Below are 11,840 nucleotides of genomic sequence, written 5' to 3'. Positions count from 1 at the left end.
GTAGGGGGGGGGCAAGGAGGCTCTTGGATGCGCTGGCGGTTGGCCAGGAAGCAGAAAGGACACCCCGCACTTGTCTCCCAACTCATGCCACTCAAAGTGCACACACAGAACAACAAGGAGGGACACTGCAAAAAACTATCTTTTTAATGGCTTGCCTCGACACTGGCTCGGCTCCAGGGTGTCGTCTCACCCGGTGCGACGTGGGGCTGAGAAAATCATTTCGATTAAAACCCTCGAGGGGCTTCACTTGGGCTACACGGATGTCTGATGGGGCTTTAGCACCCCCTTGCCGCATTTATTTGAGCCTGGAGTCGGGTTTCAAGCCAGAGTTTAAAATCGAGGTTTCTAGCCAGCGGTGGGGTTTTAAGTTGTGGTTTGTAGGTTGGGTTAGGCGGGGTTTTCAAGTAGGGCTTGGAGAGAGTGTTTCAAGACAGGCTTGGGGCTTCACAAAGTAAGGTTTCTAGAATTGGTTAGGGTTTCGAGGTAGGCCTTCTAGCCAGAGTTAGAGAGTGTGAAAGTAGGGTTTGTTTCCAACAATGGGGTATCAAATTTTTTTTTTTTTAAAGCTTGGCTGAGGGTTAGTTTGACGTTATTTAGGGTTTCAAGTCATTTGCTTCACCCTTTGGTGTTAGGGTAGGGTGTCAAAGGGCTTGACAGGCCCAGGTGACGAGAAAGATTTTCGACATCCCATGACCTCAACCCCACCAACTGGGGAAAAAAAACCCCTCAAAACCCCATTTTTAGGGTAAGGTTTGGGACCAAGGTTCACGTTTGTTTCGAGAGAGGGTCAGGGTTTTTAATTAGGGTTTCAAGTCCAAGTGTTGAGCTTGTTGGAAAGAATTCCTTCATTTCTTCAATCTCGTTTCCTCCCTTACTCCAAAATAAATAAATTCATATTCAAATATCCATGTGAAGGGCTCACGGCTATCTTCGAGACAGACCGAGATGTAACGTTTCATTCCGCGAATTTGGGCGGCAAGAACGTGCAAAGCCTTCCGACCAATCAGAGCGCTCGGGGGCCACGCTGCGCGCTGATTGGCCGCCGCTCGGCCCTGTTGTCACGGGACTGCAGGCAGGTGGAGCAGGCGCGCCGGCGCTCACGTCGGCGTTCGAAGTGCGTCCAAGCCCACCCTCACACACATACATGCACTCACTTTCTTCAAGTACGTCACGTACACAAGACTCCACCTTGCACTGATCCAGACCGGTGTGTAATATGCGCTACAACCACGTCATACGGCAAAGAGAAACTTGAATGTAAATGCAAACCCACAGAAGCGATTCTGCTAAATAATAAATATCTTTTGGGGGATAGTCGGGGACAATGTTTGAAAAAAAATTTTTTTTGCATCTTATTTTTGGGCTATTCATGTTTATTTTCCCTGTCCAAAAGATTCCTGAATTGATTCTCACTGGTTTTGGGTCACATTCATGGTGTAAAAGTTTTGAAAATGTTTATCTTGGCCTCATTTTATTTATAGGAAGAAAAAAAAAAAGAAGTCCATTTGGAAGGGGTGTGTAGATTTTTTATAGCCCCTCCATCATCTATCACAGCATCGCCATCATCATTGTGAAGCTTTTAATGACATATCAGGAACACAGGACCTGTTTGGTAAATGTTAGCAACCATAAAATATAGAACAACAGCGCCGACCGCGACACACAGGCCGAAAACAAAAACCGGAGTCCAATAAATAGACGACAACACTCCAGCTGGACCGCAAGATGTAGAAGCAAAGTTGAAACAAAAACATGCACTTTGCGCGCTGAATCTCGGGAATCCGAAGCTCAACATTTGTCGTGAGAAAGCATCGCACCTTTTGCCCTTTGGAAACAAACAGGTCTTCTTCAAAACCGAGACCGAACGTCGCGTCGGTGTCCATCTAATGTCGACGCGCGCAAAGCGGAGCCTTTGCCAAAACGCGGCAGTTCGGATTTCAAGCGTCAGAAACAACAGCTTCACTTTTCAAACCCTTCTGAGTGAAGTCAGCACTTCCTTCGAGGCAGGAAACACCTGCACACGCGCGCTAGCTAGCTAGCTAGCAGGCAGGCAGGCCAGAGCGCAGCGCGGGGCGGGGCCGCCGCCTTGCGCACGGGCTTCTCCGCCGCAGTGCGCCGTTTGGTCGTCAAATGGCCGCACCGGCCACCCGGCGTGCCCTGGCGCACACATTCGCACACACGTCATCCCGAGGAAGAGGAGGCTGAGGAGGATGGGACGGGGGCCGCCTTCCCGTCCGTGGCGCCGCAAGTGCTGCCGTCGGTGCCTTCATCCCACCTTGGCCCAGCTGAGGAAGGCGGGGATCTCCCGGACAGGGACGTTGCGCGTCAACGCTTTGACGCGAAGGTTGCGGTCGTCCGTGAGGAGGACCACCTCGCGATGAAGGCGCACCGTCCCCCCGTCTAAAAGGGAAACGAGACACACGCGTCACAGGGCTTTGGCAACGCTTCGGCCTTCAAATAGTTTCTCATTTGAGAAGAAAATAAGAGAGCAACCACTCTCGTCAAAACAAAAGTCAGCAATCGCAAAACCTGATCTTTGGGGCATGACTGCAGTTAGATATCGGTCAGATTTACAGTTTCATTTCATGCGATGAAAATGTTTCCATTCCATTTTTTCTCTTTTTATTTTTATTTTTTTACTCGAAGTGCGCAATAATCACGATCCACGTATGTCTATCGTACGATATAATCCTCCATCCATCATTTTGATCTTTCTTTATTTTATCTCTTCGTACTTTACTCTCGCGTATATTTTCATGGCTGGTAAGTTGAGAATGCCCAAAGACATATCTGGGATAGGCTCCCGCACGCCCACGACCCATTCGGCGCTTCAGGTAACCAAGGGACGGACGACCAGCAACCGCCCCTTTGCCAAAAGGGTTGCGGTTGCTGACAGATACCACGAGGTGGTGGCAAAGCGCAGAGACAAGGTGCCAAATGAGAGCCGCTTGTGCCTCTGTGTTCATTAGTTTGCAAGGAAAACGGCCACGTTGTCAACACTGACTTTGATTGGGGGAAACTAGCTGCTCTATGACGGCAGTCATTCTGTTCGCGGCACACGAGTGGGAATCCGCGCCAAACAAGAACGAAGTCACGCTGCCAAAGTGCAGTCCACATCGACAAGCTCCCAAGATGTTTCCTACTTACTTCTCTGGTCGGGCATCAAGTCCTCGGCCTTGTCCTGGCAGTAGTGGAGGCAGCAGGACAGGATGACGTCATCGTTGTTGCCCTGACAACAACAGCGACACGTGTGATTGGGCGATGCAAATCGGGATCAAAGTTCCTTTTGGCCCCGACGAAATCCAGACCGTCGACTGCGCGGCCCAAACGCACAAAGGTCCTCGCAAAGTTCCGAGTTGACTTTGTGTCGCTGACCTGCTGTCCTGAGGTGTCTTCGCTGCGGAAGGCGATGGACTCCAGCTGGGTCCCCCTGCTGGTGAGCGCCCGCAGTCGCGGCTCGCGCGCCTCGAAGGCCCGCTCCAGGAACAGCACGGCCTGGCGCGCCTTCTCCTGCACGCCGCGCACGTGCGCCGCCGCGTGTCCTCCTCCTCCTCCTCCTCCCCCCGAAGCGTCCTGGCCTTTCGCCAGGCCGTCCAGCTCCGTGATCACTGCCGCGGAAAAAACACAAAAACGCTGGATCGTGCAAAATGCACCAGGAAACAATAAATCACTAAATAAAAATGGGAGGGTTGCAACATCCATATCACTTCCCTGACAACGACTTGTACTACTTCTGCCACTGTAACAATTTGGCCCTCGTAGACTAGAGGTGCAATGAATCGACAATTCGTCAATCATCAGTAGTTTGATCATCCAAGTATTGCTTGGACATCTTGTTTGCTCCGTATGGCAAATGAACAACTCCGTGTCGATTTTTACTGTGGACGAGGTGCACAGTAAAATCGACACGGAGCTGCTCAAAACAACTCGGTATGCCTGAGGAACAAAGTATGTCATTTTTCAAAGAGCCCAAAAAAATAGATGCTCTGACGATTGCGCGATTGCCTGTCCACATTTGTTTCTGTTATCCCCGCCCCACCAGACAGGAAAACGATGAGGAAAAAAAAAAAATTTCAATGGCAGGTGAGAATTTTACCAATGAGCGGCACCACCACAATGTAGCTTCCACATTGGAGGAGCTTCTTGAGCGCCACCAGGTGGTCGATGAAGCCGTTGGTGTCGGGCACCAGGAAGACCGGTCGCACCTCCAGCTGCAGCTGCCCGCTCGTCTGCAGCACCGCCTGGCGCAAAAACAAAACAAAAAACGCATTCAGCAGCAAAATACAACGTGACACACCGCCAGACATTTTTTTTTGTGACTTTGGTTGTTAACTTTTAAACAATAGTCACTAAATGTATATTTTTTCGAACAGTAATCGCTAATTTTGTTTGCCGTTAGTCACTTAAAAAAAATGAAAAAGTCACTAGATTTGACTGATGAGGCTTTTATATATTTTCAATCGACAGATTTGTCAGTAGCCATGTTTGAACTTTTTTTTTAAAAATAGTTGCTGGCTTGTTTTTTGTGTTTTTGAAACAATAGTCGCCGTTTTTTTTTTCTCGTGCGTTTACTTGTATTTTCTGCCGGCGCTTCTGCTGCTGCACCAGCTTGTTGGCGAGGGCGTGGCGCCGTGCCTTCAGCTGTCTGATGTCGCTCTCGCCGTCTCCCGCCGCCTCCTCCACCTCGTCGTCGTCGTCGTCGTTTTCCTCGCCTTCCGACACCGACGGCGGTGACTCCACGATGACATCATCGGCCTGCGAGAAAAAAAAAAAAAAAAGAAAAACATACTTAAATGGACGAGCTGTCAGCTGACCAACACCACGGCCGATGCACCGATGATTTATGGCCTCGTCAAACTCCACGACTTTTTGGTCGTTCGCGAGGGTCGTGCTGTCAGACACGACAAAAAATAAGTCCGTCCCCGAGCAGACCCCGCCCAATCGTGCCACTCTCCCGTCAAGGTTGGGCCCATCGGGGAGGCGGGACCAGCGGCTGTCAAAGTCATGTCGACCGGGCCGCGATGGGCACGTGCGTTTGTTCTCTGCTCAGAAAAGGTGGAATAAAAAACAAAGAGACTCAGGACCGGTTCCCTGGATTGTGGGGAGGGGCAGGAGGTCACGCATTTGATGAATGACACCACGTTTGCTAATGAGCCGCTAGCTTTGCAGCTGAAATGCTACGCACACTTTGCAAGATTTTGTCGCGGCGCCTTTTGAAAGAGCGGACGGCGACGCATTGGGATTGCGCGCGCCACCTCCGGTCTCTCACTGCCTTCCTATGGGCCAAAAGGACCGAGCCGAGCGTCACGCTATGCGGCAATATCCGGCTATGCCGGATCTCACTCGCCGTGGTCGTCAATCGTTGAGCGCGTCCCTCCACGTGGGCGGGCTACGACGCGTCAAGACAACTCCAAGTCGGCTATGACACATCTGTGGGCATTCATGCTTCCTCTTAGATTTATGGATGGATCTTTTTTTTTTTTTGGAAAATTAGTTTTTTTTTTGTCAGTTGGTTACTCGTTTGAAAGTCCTTCAAATTGAATGTGAAATGTGGTGTCAGATTTCGACGTGATTTTCTTTTCTTGGGCTAGTCGGACATCGAAAGACGCGCTCTTTCCAACAGGCGTCGAAATCACCTCTTTGTCCGAGAGCGAGTCCCGCCTGGTGCCGGTGTTCAGAGGGGCCGGGGGGGCCGGCGCCACCGAGACGTATTTGCCGCCCTTGAAGGCCAGCAGTGGTTCTTCCTGTCCGCACAGCGCCTCCAGGAAGTACTTGAGCACCGTCACCCGCTTGCAGTCGGCGGCTTGGGCCTGAAGGCAAAGAGCACGCGAGATGGGACTCTGTCGCCGTCATGGATGTGTGAACTGGGGCTGTGGACGACAGGCATGCATGCGTGCCCCTGTCGTTTTTTTTTTTGATGAGCTGAAGCGAGCCGGGTGTCGACGCGAGCCCGTTTCTTTTGCGAACGTGGAACTTGCGCTATGGCGCCGCGATGCACCCGTGTTGATTTCTGTCTATCCCTTATGCTGTTTGCAACCGAGTGTTTCTGTTCCTGTGTCACGCCCCCACAAATGGAATCGTGCATCTATCGCCGTCTCCCGTCTCTTCTAGGAGTCTTGGCGCCGGCGGCACGTAAGGGGAAGCGCTTGCGAGCGGCCTACCGCGTCAGTGTGCCGATCGACGTAGCAGGGCTCCTGCGGCGCGGCCAGCAGGGGGACGAAGCCGGCGAGGAGCCTGTCCTCCTTCAGCTGCAGCACCGTCAGCTCCTCGTCGCCCTCCACCTCGTCCGTGTCCACTTTGTAGAGCGGCACCTCGCCGTGGTCCACGCGGGCCAGCACGTTGCACAGCCGGGCCAGGCACCGCCACACGTCCGGGCTGTCGCTGCGGGACGAGGAAAGGAGGACGTGTCGGGAAAGCGGCCGGCCAGGGGGAAGCGGCGGCGACGAGGACACGCGGCGCTCACTCTATGCTGCAGGGCGGCGGGTTCCACTGCTCCGGGTGTCCCAGCATCCAGTCGGACCAAACCTTGATGCTCGGGAGGAGTTCCCGCAGGTCCGCCGGGAAACGCGAGACCTTCAGCAGGGCCTCCGGCTCGTCCTCTTTGTCCTCCCGCTCGACGTCAGACGTGGACGCGGCGGCTGATGAATGCGCGACAACGATCACAGCGCGCAAAGAAATGAAAAGGAAAACCGTACGGGTCAACGGACATTGCGCCGCTCCGGATTGGAAGGCCGCATCAATTTGGACACGGGCGCGCAAACCGGGCCTTCCCGATCATCCGTCAAAGCTCTTGACGCTAACCGTTAGCAAGTCAACGTGTTGATGCGAGTTGCTCGTTCCAAATACACAACAAGCAATTGCCTTTGTTTTGGAGAGAACTTCAAGCGGGAAGTGGCGAGACATCGTTTGAGGCCTCTTTTTTTGGAATCATTTCTTCACAAGCTGTCAAACTGCCGCCTGAGCGAGTTGGGTTTGCTGCCATCAGACAGCGTTTGCGTCGACAATTTGTGCTCAGAAGCCAAAGCAAACAACGTTTGGAAGAACTGGGATCTGTGGGCAACAGCTGTCACGGCAAGGTTGTACCTGCGGGAGTGTCGGTGAGCATCTGCGTGCAGCGTTCCACCATCAGTGCAAACATGGCCAGGCCCAGGGCCGTGCTCTGCTCCTGCAGCATCGGACGACACTCTTCACCTCCCCCTCCTCCTCCTCCTTCTTCTTCTACTACACCCCCGCCTGAGCGGCCGACGGATGATGCACACGCGAGTCACGTGCGCTCAAAGGGCGCATGCCCGTGTTTGTACGCGCGTTACCTCGAGTGAGAGCGTTGTGTACGGTGAACATGTTGATGGTGACGATCTGCAGCAGCTGCGTACTGCCCAGGAGGGACGGGCCGTGTTGGAGCAGCGCGCGGAACTCCTGCACAACCCGACGGGACACTCTCGGGAACGACTCCATCCTGCGTGTGTGTGTGAGAAACATTGGGTTTGGGGGTGGGATTTATTTCTTGATATATTTTGACTCATCTCGCACGGCTCGCGTCTCAAGTCACGCGACTTGAGCCGGCAGACTCGATTCGAGTCAGACTCACCCCACTTTAGTGAAGAGTTTTCCGTGCGCATGCAGGAAACTGAGGATGAATCGCCTGTTGAGCTGGGGGGGGGAGAAAAAAAACAGCAGAACAAAAAGTCATTTGTCAAAATGCACTCGTGTCTTTGATGGCTAAAGTCACGCTAGCGGGGGCCGTTGCCTGTCAACACGCGGCTAGCTCGCTTTCGTTCTAAATAGAAGCGCGTCTTTGAAATGGCGCTACCTCTGATGTTTCATCCTGCGCGACAAGGTTGCTGCTGCATGTCGGTGATGTTTCGTCTGTCTTTGATGTTTGAAACTAAGGTAAGGGAATTGTGGTGGGGCAGGTTTCAACCTGCCTTTCAAGGGACTTGGGTATCTTTGATGTTTTACCTTGCTGTCCAAAGGAGTTGCGTCTTTGACACTGCAACTTGCCTGTGATTTTTCAAGCCGTGTCAATTTAACATTGCGAGGTCATTTACTTTTCCTCGATGTCCAAATGGCAGCGCGCGTCTCGAGGCGCCCCTGCGTGTCGCGGGTGTCCAAAGGCACGCTTGCGGACTCGCTCCCTTACCTCGCCGGCGCTGAGCCCGCTGAGCTCGCCGTTCTGTTCAGGGTCCCCGGCGCGTCCGCCGGGCCGCAGCCAGACCTCGGAGCGCGCCCCGTCCTCGGGCACGGCGCGGCCCCGGACGGCGGGCCCCCGGGAGCCGCCGTCCCGCTCGTCCTGCCTCCTGCGACGCTCCAGCTGCTCCGTCTTGCGCTTGGCCTCCTCGAACAGGCTCATCAGGCTCTCCCTGGCCGTCAGGATGGGATTGGAGGCCGCCAAGCTGCGCATGTAGTAATAGACGGCGTCCAGCTTGCGCTTCTGAGGGAGGGGGAGGGGGGGTTGTAAACGCTTGCGCATCAACGGCGCTAAAGCTCCGCGATTGGTCACTCACGGTGTAGACGGCCAGCAGCGCCAGCTGGTTGTAGGGGCGGCCGTTTTTGGGGGCGATCTGCTGGGCTTTCAAGTACCAGCTAAGAAACATCAGTGAAATGCATCAAAAGTCAACAAAGTGAGGTTGAAAGAGAAATACGTGGCGAGACGAGGGAATCGTTTCCGAAAATCTGCGTCCTTCCTCTGGTACGACTGAATCTATTATCTTAGAACGGAGTTCATCCGCTGCAGGCGGAAGATCACGAGATCGAACCCGCAAAACAGTTTAGCGTGCTTTCGGCCCAAAACTAGCAAGACAACGGGTTGATGGCATGGTTGCCTGAAGCCCAACTTGCAAAAAAAAAAAAAAAAGGGGGGGGGGCGGGGGGTGGGGGGGGTCGCCAACAACAATCGAGTTTGCAGAACGAATTGTTCCTTGTGTTGTCCCCCAACTCGTCAAATTGTTTGGGAACAGTTTACTTACTTTGCTAGCTAACATAGGTGCCATAAGTGTCATACATTTTTATGATTTAAAGTTGTTCCAACTTAAATTTTGTATGTTTTTTTTTTTTTAAACAGTGTGAGCCACCTTTGTCTATATGCCATCAAATGTGGGCGGAGCATGAGGTCCGAATTTGATGATCATCTTAAAATATTTTAGGAACGTAAAAAAAAAAAAAAAATCATTTAACAACATGCAATTGGTTTCATATGCCTCTCATAACAGGACACACGAAGAAGTCTCAAGGGCAAAATTCAATAGAAATCAGCCATTTTGCGGTGAACCAGACATTTTCATTTGAGTTTCAATGCTTAGACCAGCATCATATCCCTTCGAGACAAAATCTCAATATTGAAAGGACGTTTGTCCACATTTCTGTAAGTCGAGTTTGATGCTTGATCAGATTCAGTACGCCACAATGACCTCCGTTTCACCCTTCTCCTTCTATTCTCTATAAACGCATCTTTCATCGCTCCTCACTTTCCATTTTCAAAATGACGTGTGTGTGTGTGTGTGTGTGTGTGTGTGTGTGTGGGGGTTGGGTGGTGTCGTCAACAACAATTAAATACGTATAATAATCGTTAAGTGATACAAATCACGACATGTGTCAACATGAACGAAGGCTAAAAATCGGCTCTTGGGTAGCAACGTGTTATTTTGCTATTCTCGGCAAGACAGCGGTGTACGTGGGAGGCGGGGGGGAACAACAACAACAATGCTGCCTCGGTACCTGCGGGCCTTTCCAAAGTTGGCCGAGTCGCTGGCTTGTTCCCGGTAGCGAGCGATGTCTCCCTGACAGATGAGACAGCGCTGGGCGCTGATCAGGGCGTACTTCACCTGAGGGGAAGGCAAAAGGAGACTCCGTCGCATCACGCTTCAAATCATCCCGGCTCGCTTTGAAAACTCGGCCGCGTGATGGAACGTCACCGCCGGGCTTTTCGGGTCACCGTGACACTCGCTGTACCGTTTTGTGCAGCGGGCGCGCCCTGATGGCCATGCCGTCCATGTAGTTCTCCAGTTTGAACCTGTAGACCGTCTGCAGCTTCTGGAGCAGAGCGTCAAAGAAGTGCGCTCCCTGGGAACAAAGTCACGCGCGCAGGTCAGCCCCTAAAACGGGCCCGGCTCCGTTTTTGTCAATGGCCATCGCTAGACTGCGTCTAACCTCGTCGAGCAGCGTGAGCAGCACGTTGCGAATGAGCGGCGGGTTGTCGTTGGCGGCGGCGGCGGGGTCCTTGAGCAGCTGGCGGAAGCGCTCGATGACCTGGTAGAAGACGTTCTTCCACAGCGCCTGGTCCACGCTCTGCGAGTCGGCCAGCTCGATGTCGCTCAGGACCACGCGCTCGTACGCTCCCAGCAGCTCCGCCCTGAACGTCGGCAACACGTCCGAATGGAAAGCAAAGGGCAGGGCCTGATTTTTTCAAACGCATTTTGAATCATCCTATCGAATGCAGCACAACTCGGCCTCGCTCGTGACCGAGACTTGGGCCAAGCGCGTGACTGTAATTGAACGTCGGTCACGATCGAGGCACAAGAATTCATGATTGACTATTTCAAGGCCGGCCGGCCGGCACTTGGGCAAAAGCCGTTTGAGAGGCGGCAAACTTGAACTGCGCCAACCTGAGCTGGGCCATGCGCTCCAGTCCGTCGGCGCTGATTCGATCTCGCGACAGCAAGTTGCCCAGCTGAACTTCCTGGGAGTCGGCCGCCCGCAGCATGCGGCACAGGTCGCCTCTGGTGCGCTGCTCCGCCTCCTCCGCCGTCAGCTCGCCGCCCGACTGGGCGTAACCTCTGTACAAGTGAACGGGCGCGTACGCTCCGTTGGCCGCCTGGCGGGGCGGCGCCGAGGGGAAAGGGTAGCGCTGGGCGGCGGGCGGCGGGCAGCAGTAGGGGTTGTCCGACTTCTGGAACCTGTAGTAGGCCAAGGCGGCGGGCGGCTGCCGCGACACCGGAGGGCTCCCCGCCACTTCGTCGTCCGTGTCCAGAAAGTGCAGCTGTCCGTGCGCCGCCTGCGGGAGCGAGCGCCGACCGGCGGGGTTCAGCGCCGGTTTCTGCTCGGGATTGTTGGGGTCCCAGAGGCGCCTGGCGCCCCCGCCGCGCCCCCCTCGGGCACTGGGAGCGGCTCCTCCAAAAAGCGTGCGCTGGCCCGATTCCGGGAGCTTGGCCGTGTCGCCGCGGGACGGCAGCACCAGGATACCTGCCGGATACAGGCTTAGCTTACGATCCCTCTCAATTTGCATTTCGATGTATCGCAACCGTTTTCGACACTGCGGTGGTTCGCAATGGCAAATTCCATTCTTTGCTTTCGTTGGCGATTGGGCATCGGTCGCTAGCAGATTCGGCGCAAAATGACGGCGCGACCGCAATTACAGCTCAAAAATCTCACCTCTTCACGCAATTTTTTCAGCACTGCTTTATGTTATATATTTTTTGGGGGGATTCTCAATCTATTGATGGTTTATCAGAATGTTGTGCGGAATTTCACCCCCCCTCCCCCCAAAAATATTCTCAAATTTTTTTTGCTCAACATTTTCAATGGGCGTCAATTCGACGGAGATTGCGGCTATTCGCGACCGGCGGGTGGGGTCCATTGAAAATGTGAAGCACCTACGTACCCCCGCCTCGGCCTCGAGGAGCCGGCCCGTGTTTGTGGGGGTCCCCGGAGGCGGCCTGGTTCTTCTCCAAGGAGACCCCGAGTGGTCCTCGCCTTCTGCCTTTGCCTCCTTTGGACCCGCTGGGGGCCTCCCCGGCTCGGTCCGTCCGGTGCGCGCGCTCCTCGTTCGCCGCGTCGCTCGTCACGCCTTCTTCCGCGGAGTCGGCCGAAGACCCCCGGCTGGCGTCCCGGCTAGGGCGGCGCGA

The 11,840-nt window shown here is 54.0% G+C and overlaps 1 protein-coding gene across 1 annotated transcript in view; it reads right to left on the bottom strand.

Annotated features, from left to right (window-relative positions):
- Positions 1 to 1,504: 1,504 nt before the first annotated feature.
- smg6 (SMG6 nonsense mediated mRNA decay factor) overlaps positions 1,505 to 11,840 on the bottom strand; it is a 12,615-nt gene continuing 2,279 nt past the window's right edge. Inside the window, exons 3-20 of the mRNA XM_019891918.1 lie at positions 11,597 to 11,836; positions 10,602 to 11,178; positions 10,147 to 10,348; positions 9,949 to 10,059; positions 9,715 to 9,821; positions 8,505 to 8,583; positions 8,141 to 8,431; positions 7,589 to 7,650; positions 7,311 to 7,456; positions 7,084 to 7,233; positions 6,464 to 6,638; positions 6,162 to 6,381; positions 5,637 to 5,810; positions 4,573 to 4,755; positions 4,097 to 4,241; positions 3,376 to 3,608; positions 3,148 to 3,229; positions 1,505 to 2,400 (exon numbers count right to left, since the gene is read on the bottom strand). Of these exons, the coding sequence (XP_019747477.1) occupies positions 2,267 to 2,400; positions 3,148 to 3,229; positions 3,376 to 3,608; positions 4,097 to 4,241; positions 4,573 to 4,755; positions 5,637 to 5,810; positions 6,162 to 6,381; positions 6,464 to 6,638; positions 7,084 to 7,233; positions 7,311 to 7,456; positions 7,589 to 7,650; positions 8,141 to 8,431; positions 8,505 to 8,583; positions 9,715 to 9,821; positions 9,949 to 10,059; positions 10,147 to 10,348; positions 10,602 to 11,178; positions 11,597 to 11,836 (3,311 nt within the window). The 3' untranslated portion in view covers positions 1,505 to 2,266. The remainder of the gene's footprint in view (positions 2,401 to 3,147; positions 3,230 to 3,375; positions 3,609 to 4,096; positions 4,242 to 4,572; positions 4,756 to 5,636; positions 5,811 to 6,161; positions 6,382 to 6,463; positions 6,639 to 7,083; positions 7,234 to 7,310; positions 7,457 to 7,588; positions 7,651 to 8,140; positions 8,432 to 8,504; positions 8,584 to 9,714; positions 9,822 to 9,948; positions 10,060 to 10,146; positions 10,349 to 10,601; positions 11,179 to 11,596; positions 11,837 to 11,840) is intronic.

Source organism: Hippocampus comes, unplaced genomic scaffold (assembly GCF_001891065.2).
Source record: "Hippocampus comes isolate QL1 unplaced genomic scaffold, H_comes_QL1_v1.1 scaffold676, whole genome shotgun sequence".
In the NCBI taxonomy this organism is placed as follows: Eukaryota; Metazoa; Chordata; class Actinopteri; order Syngnathiformes; family Syngnathidae; genus Hippocampus; species Hippocampus comes.
Note: the sequence above shows the minus strand (reverse complement) of the source record. Positions and strands in the feature narration are given on the sequence as shown.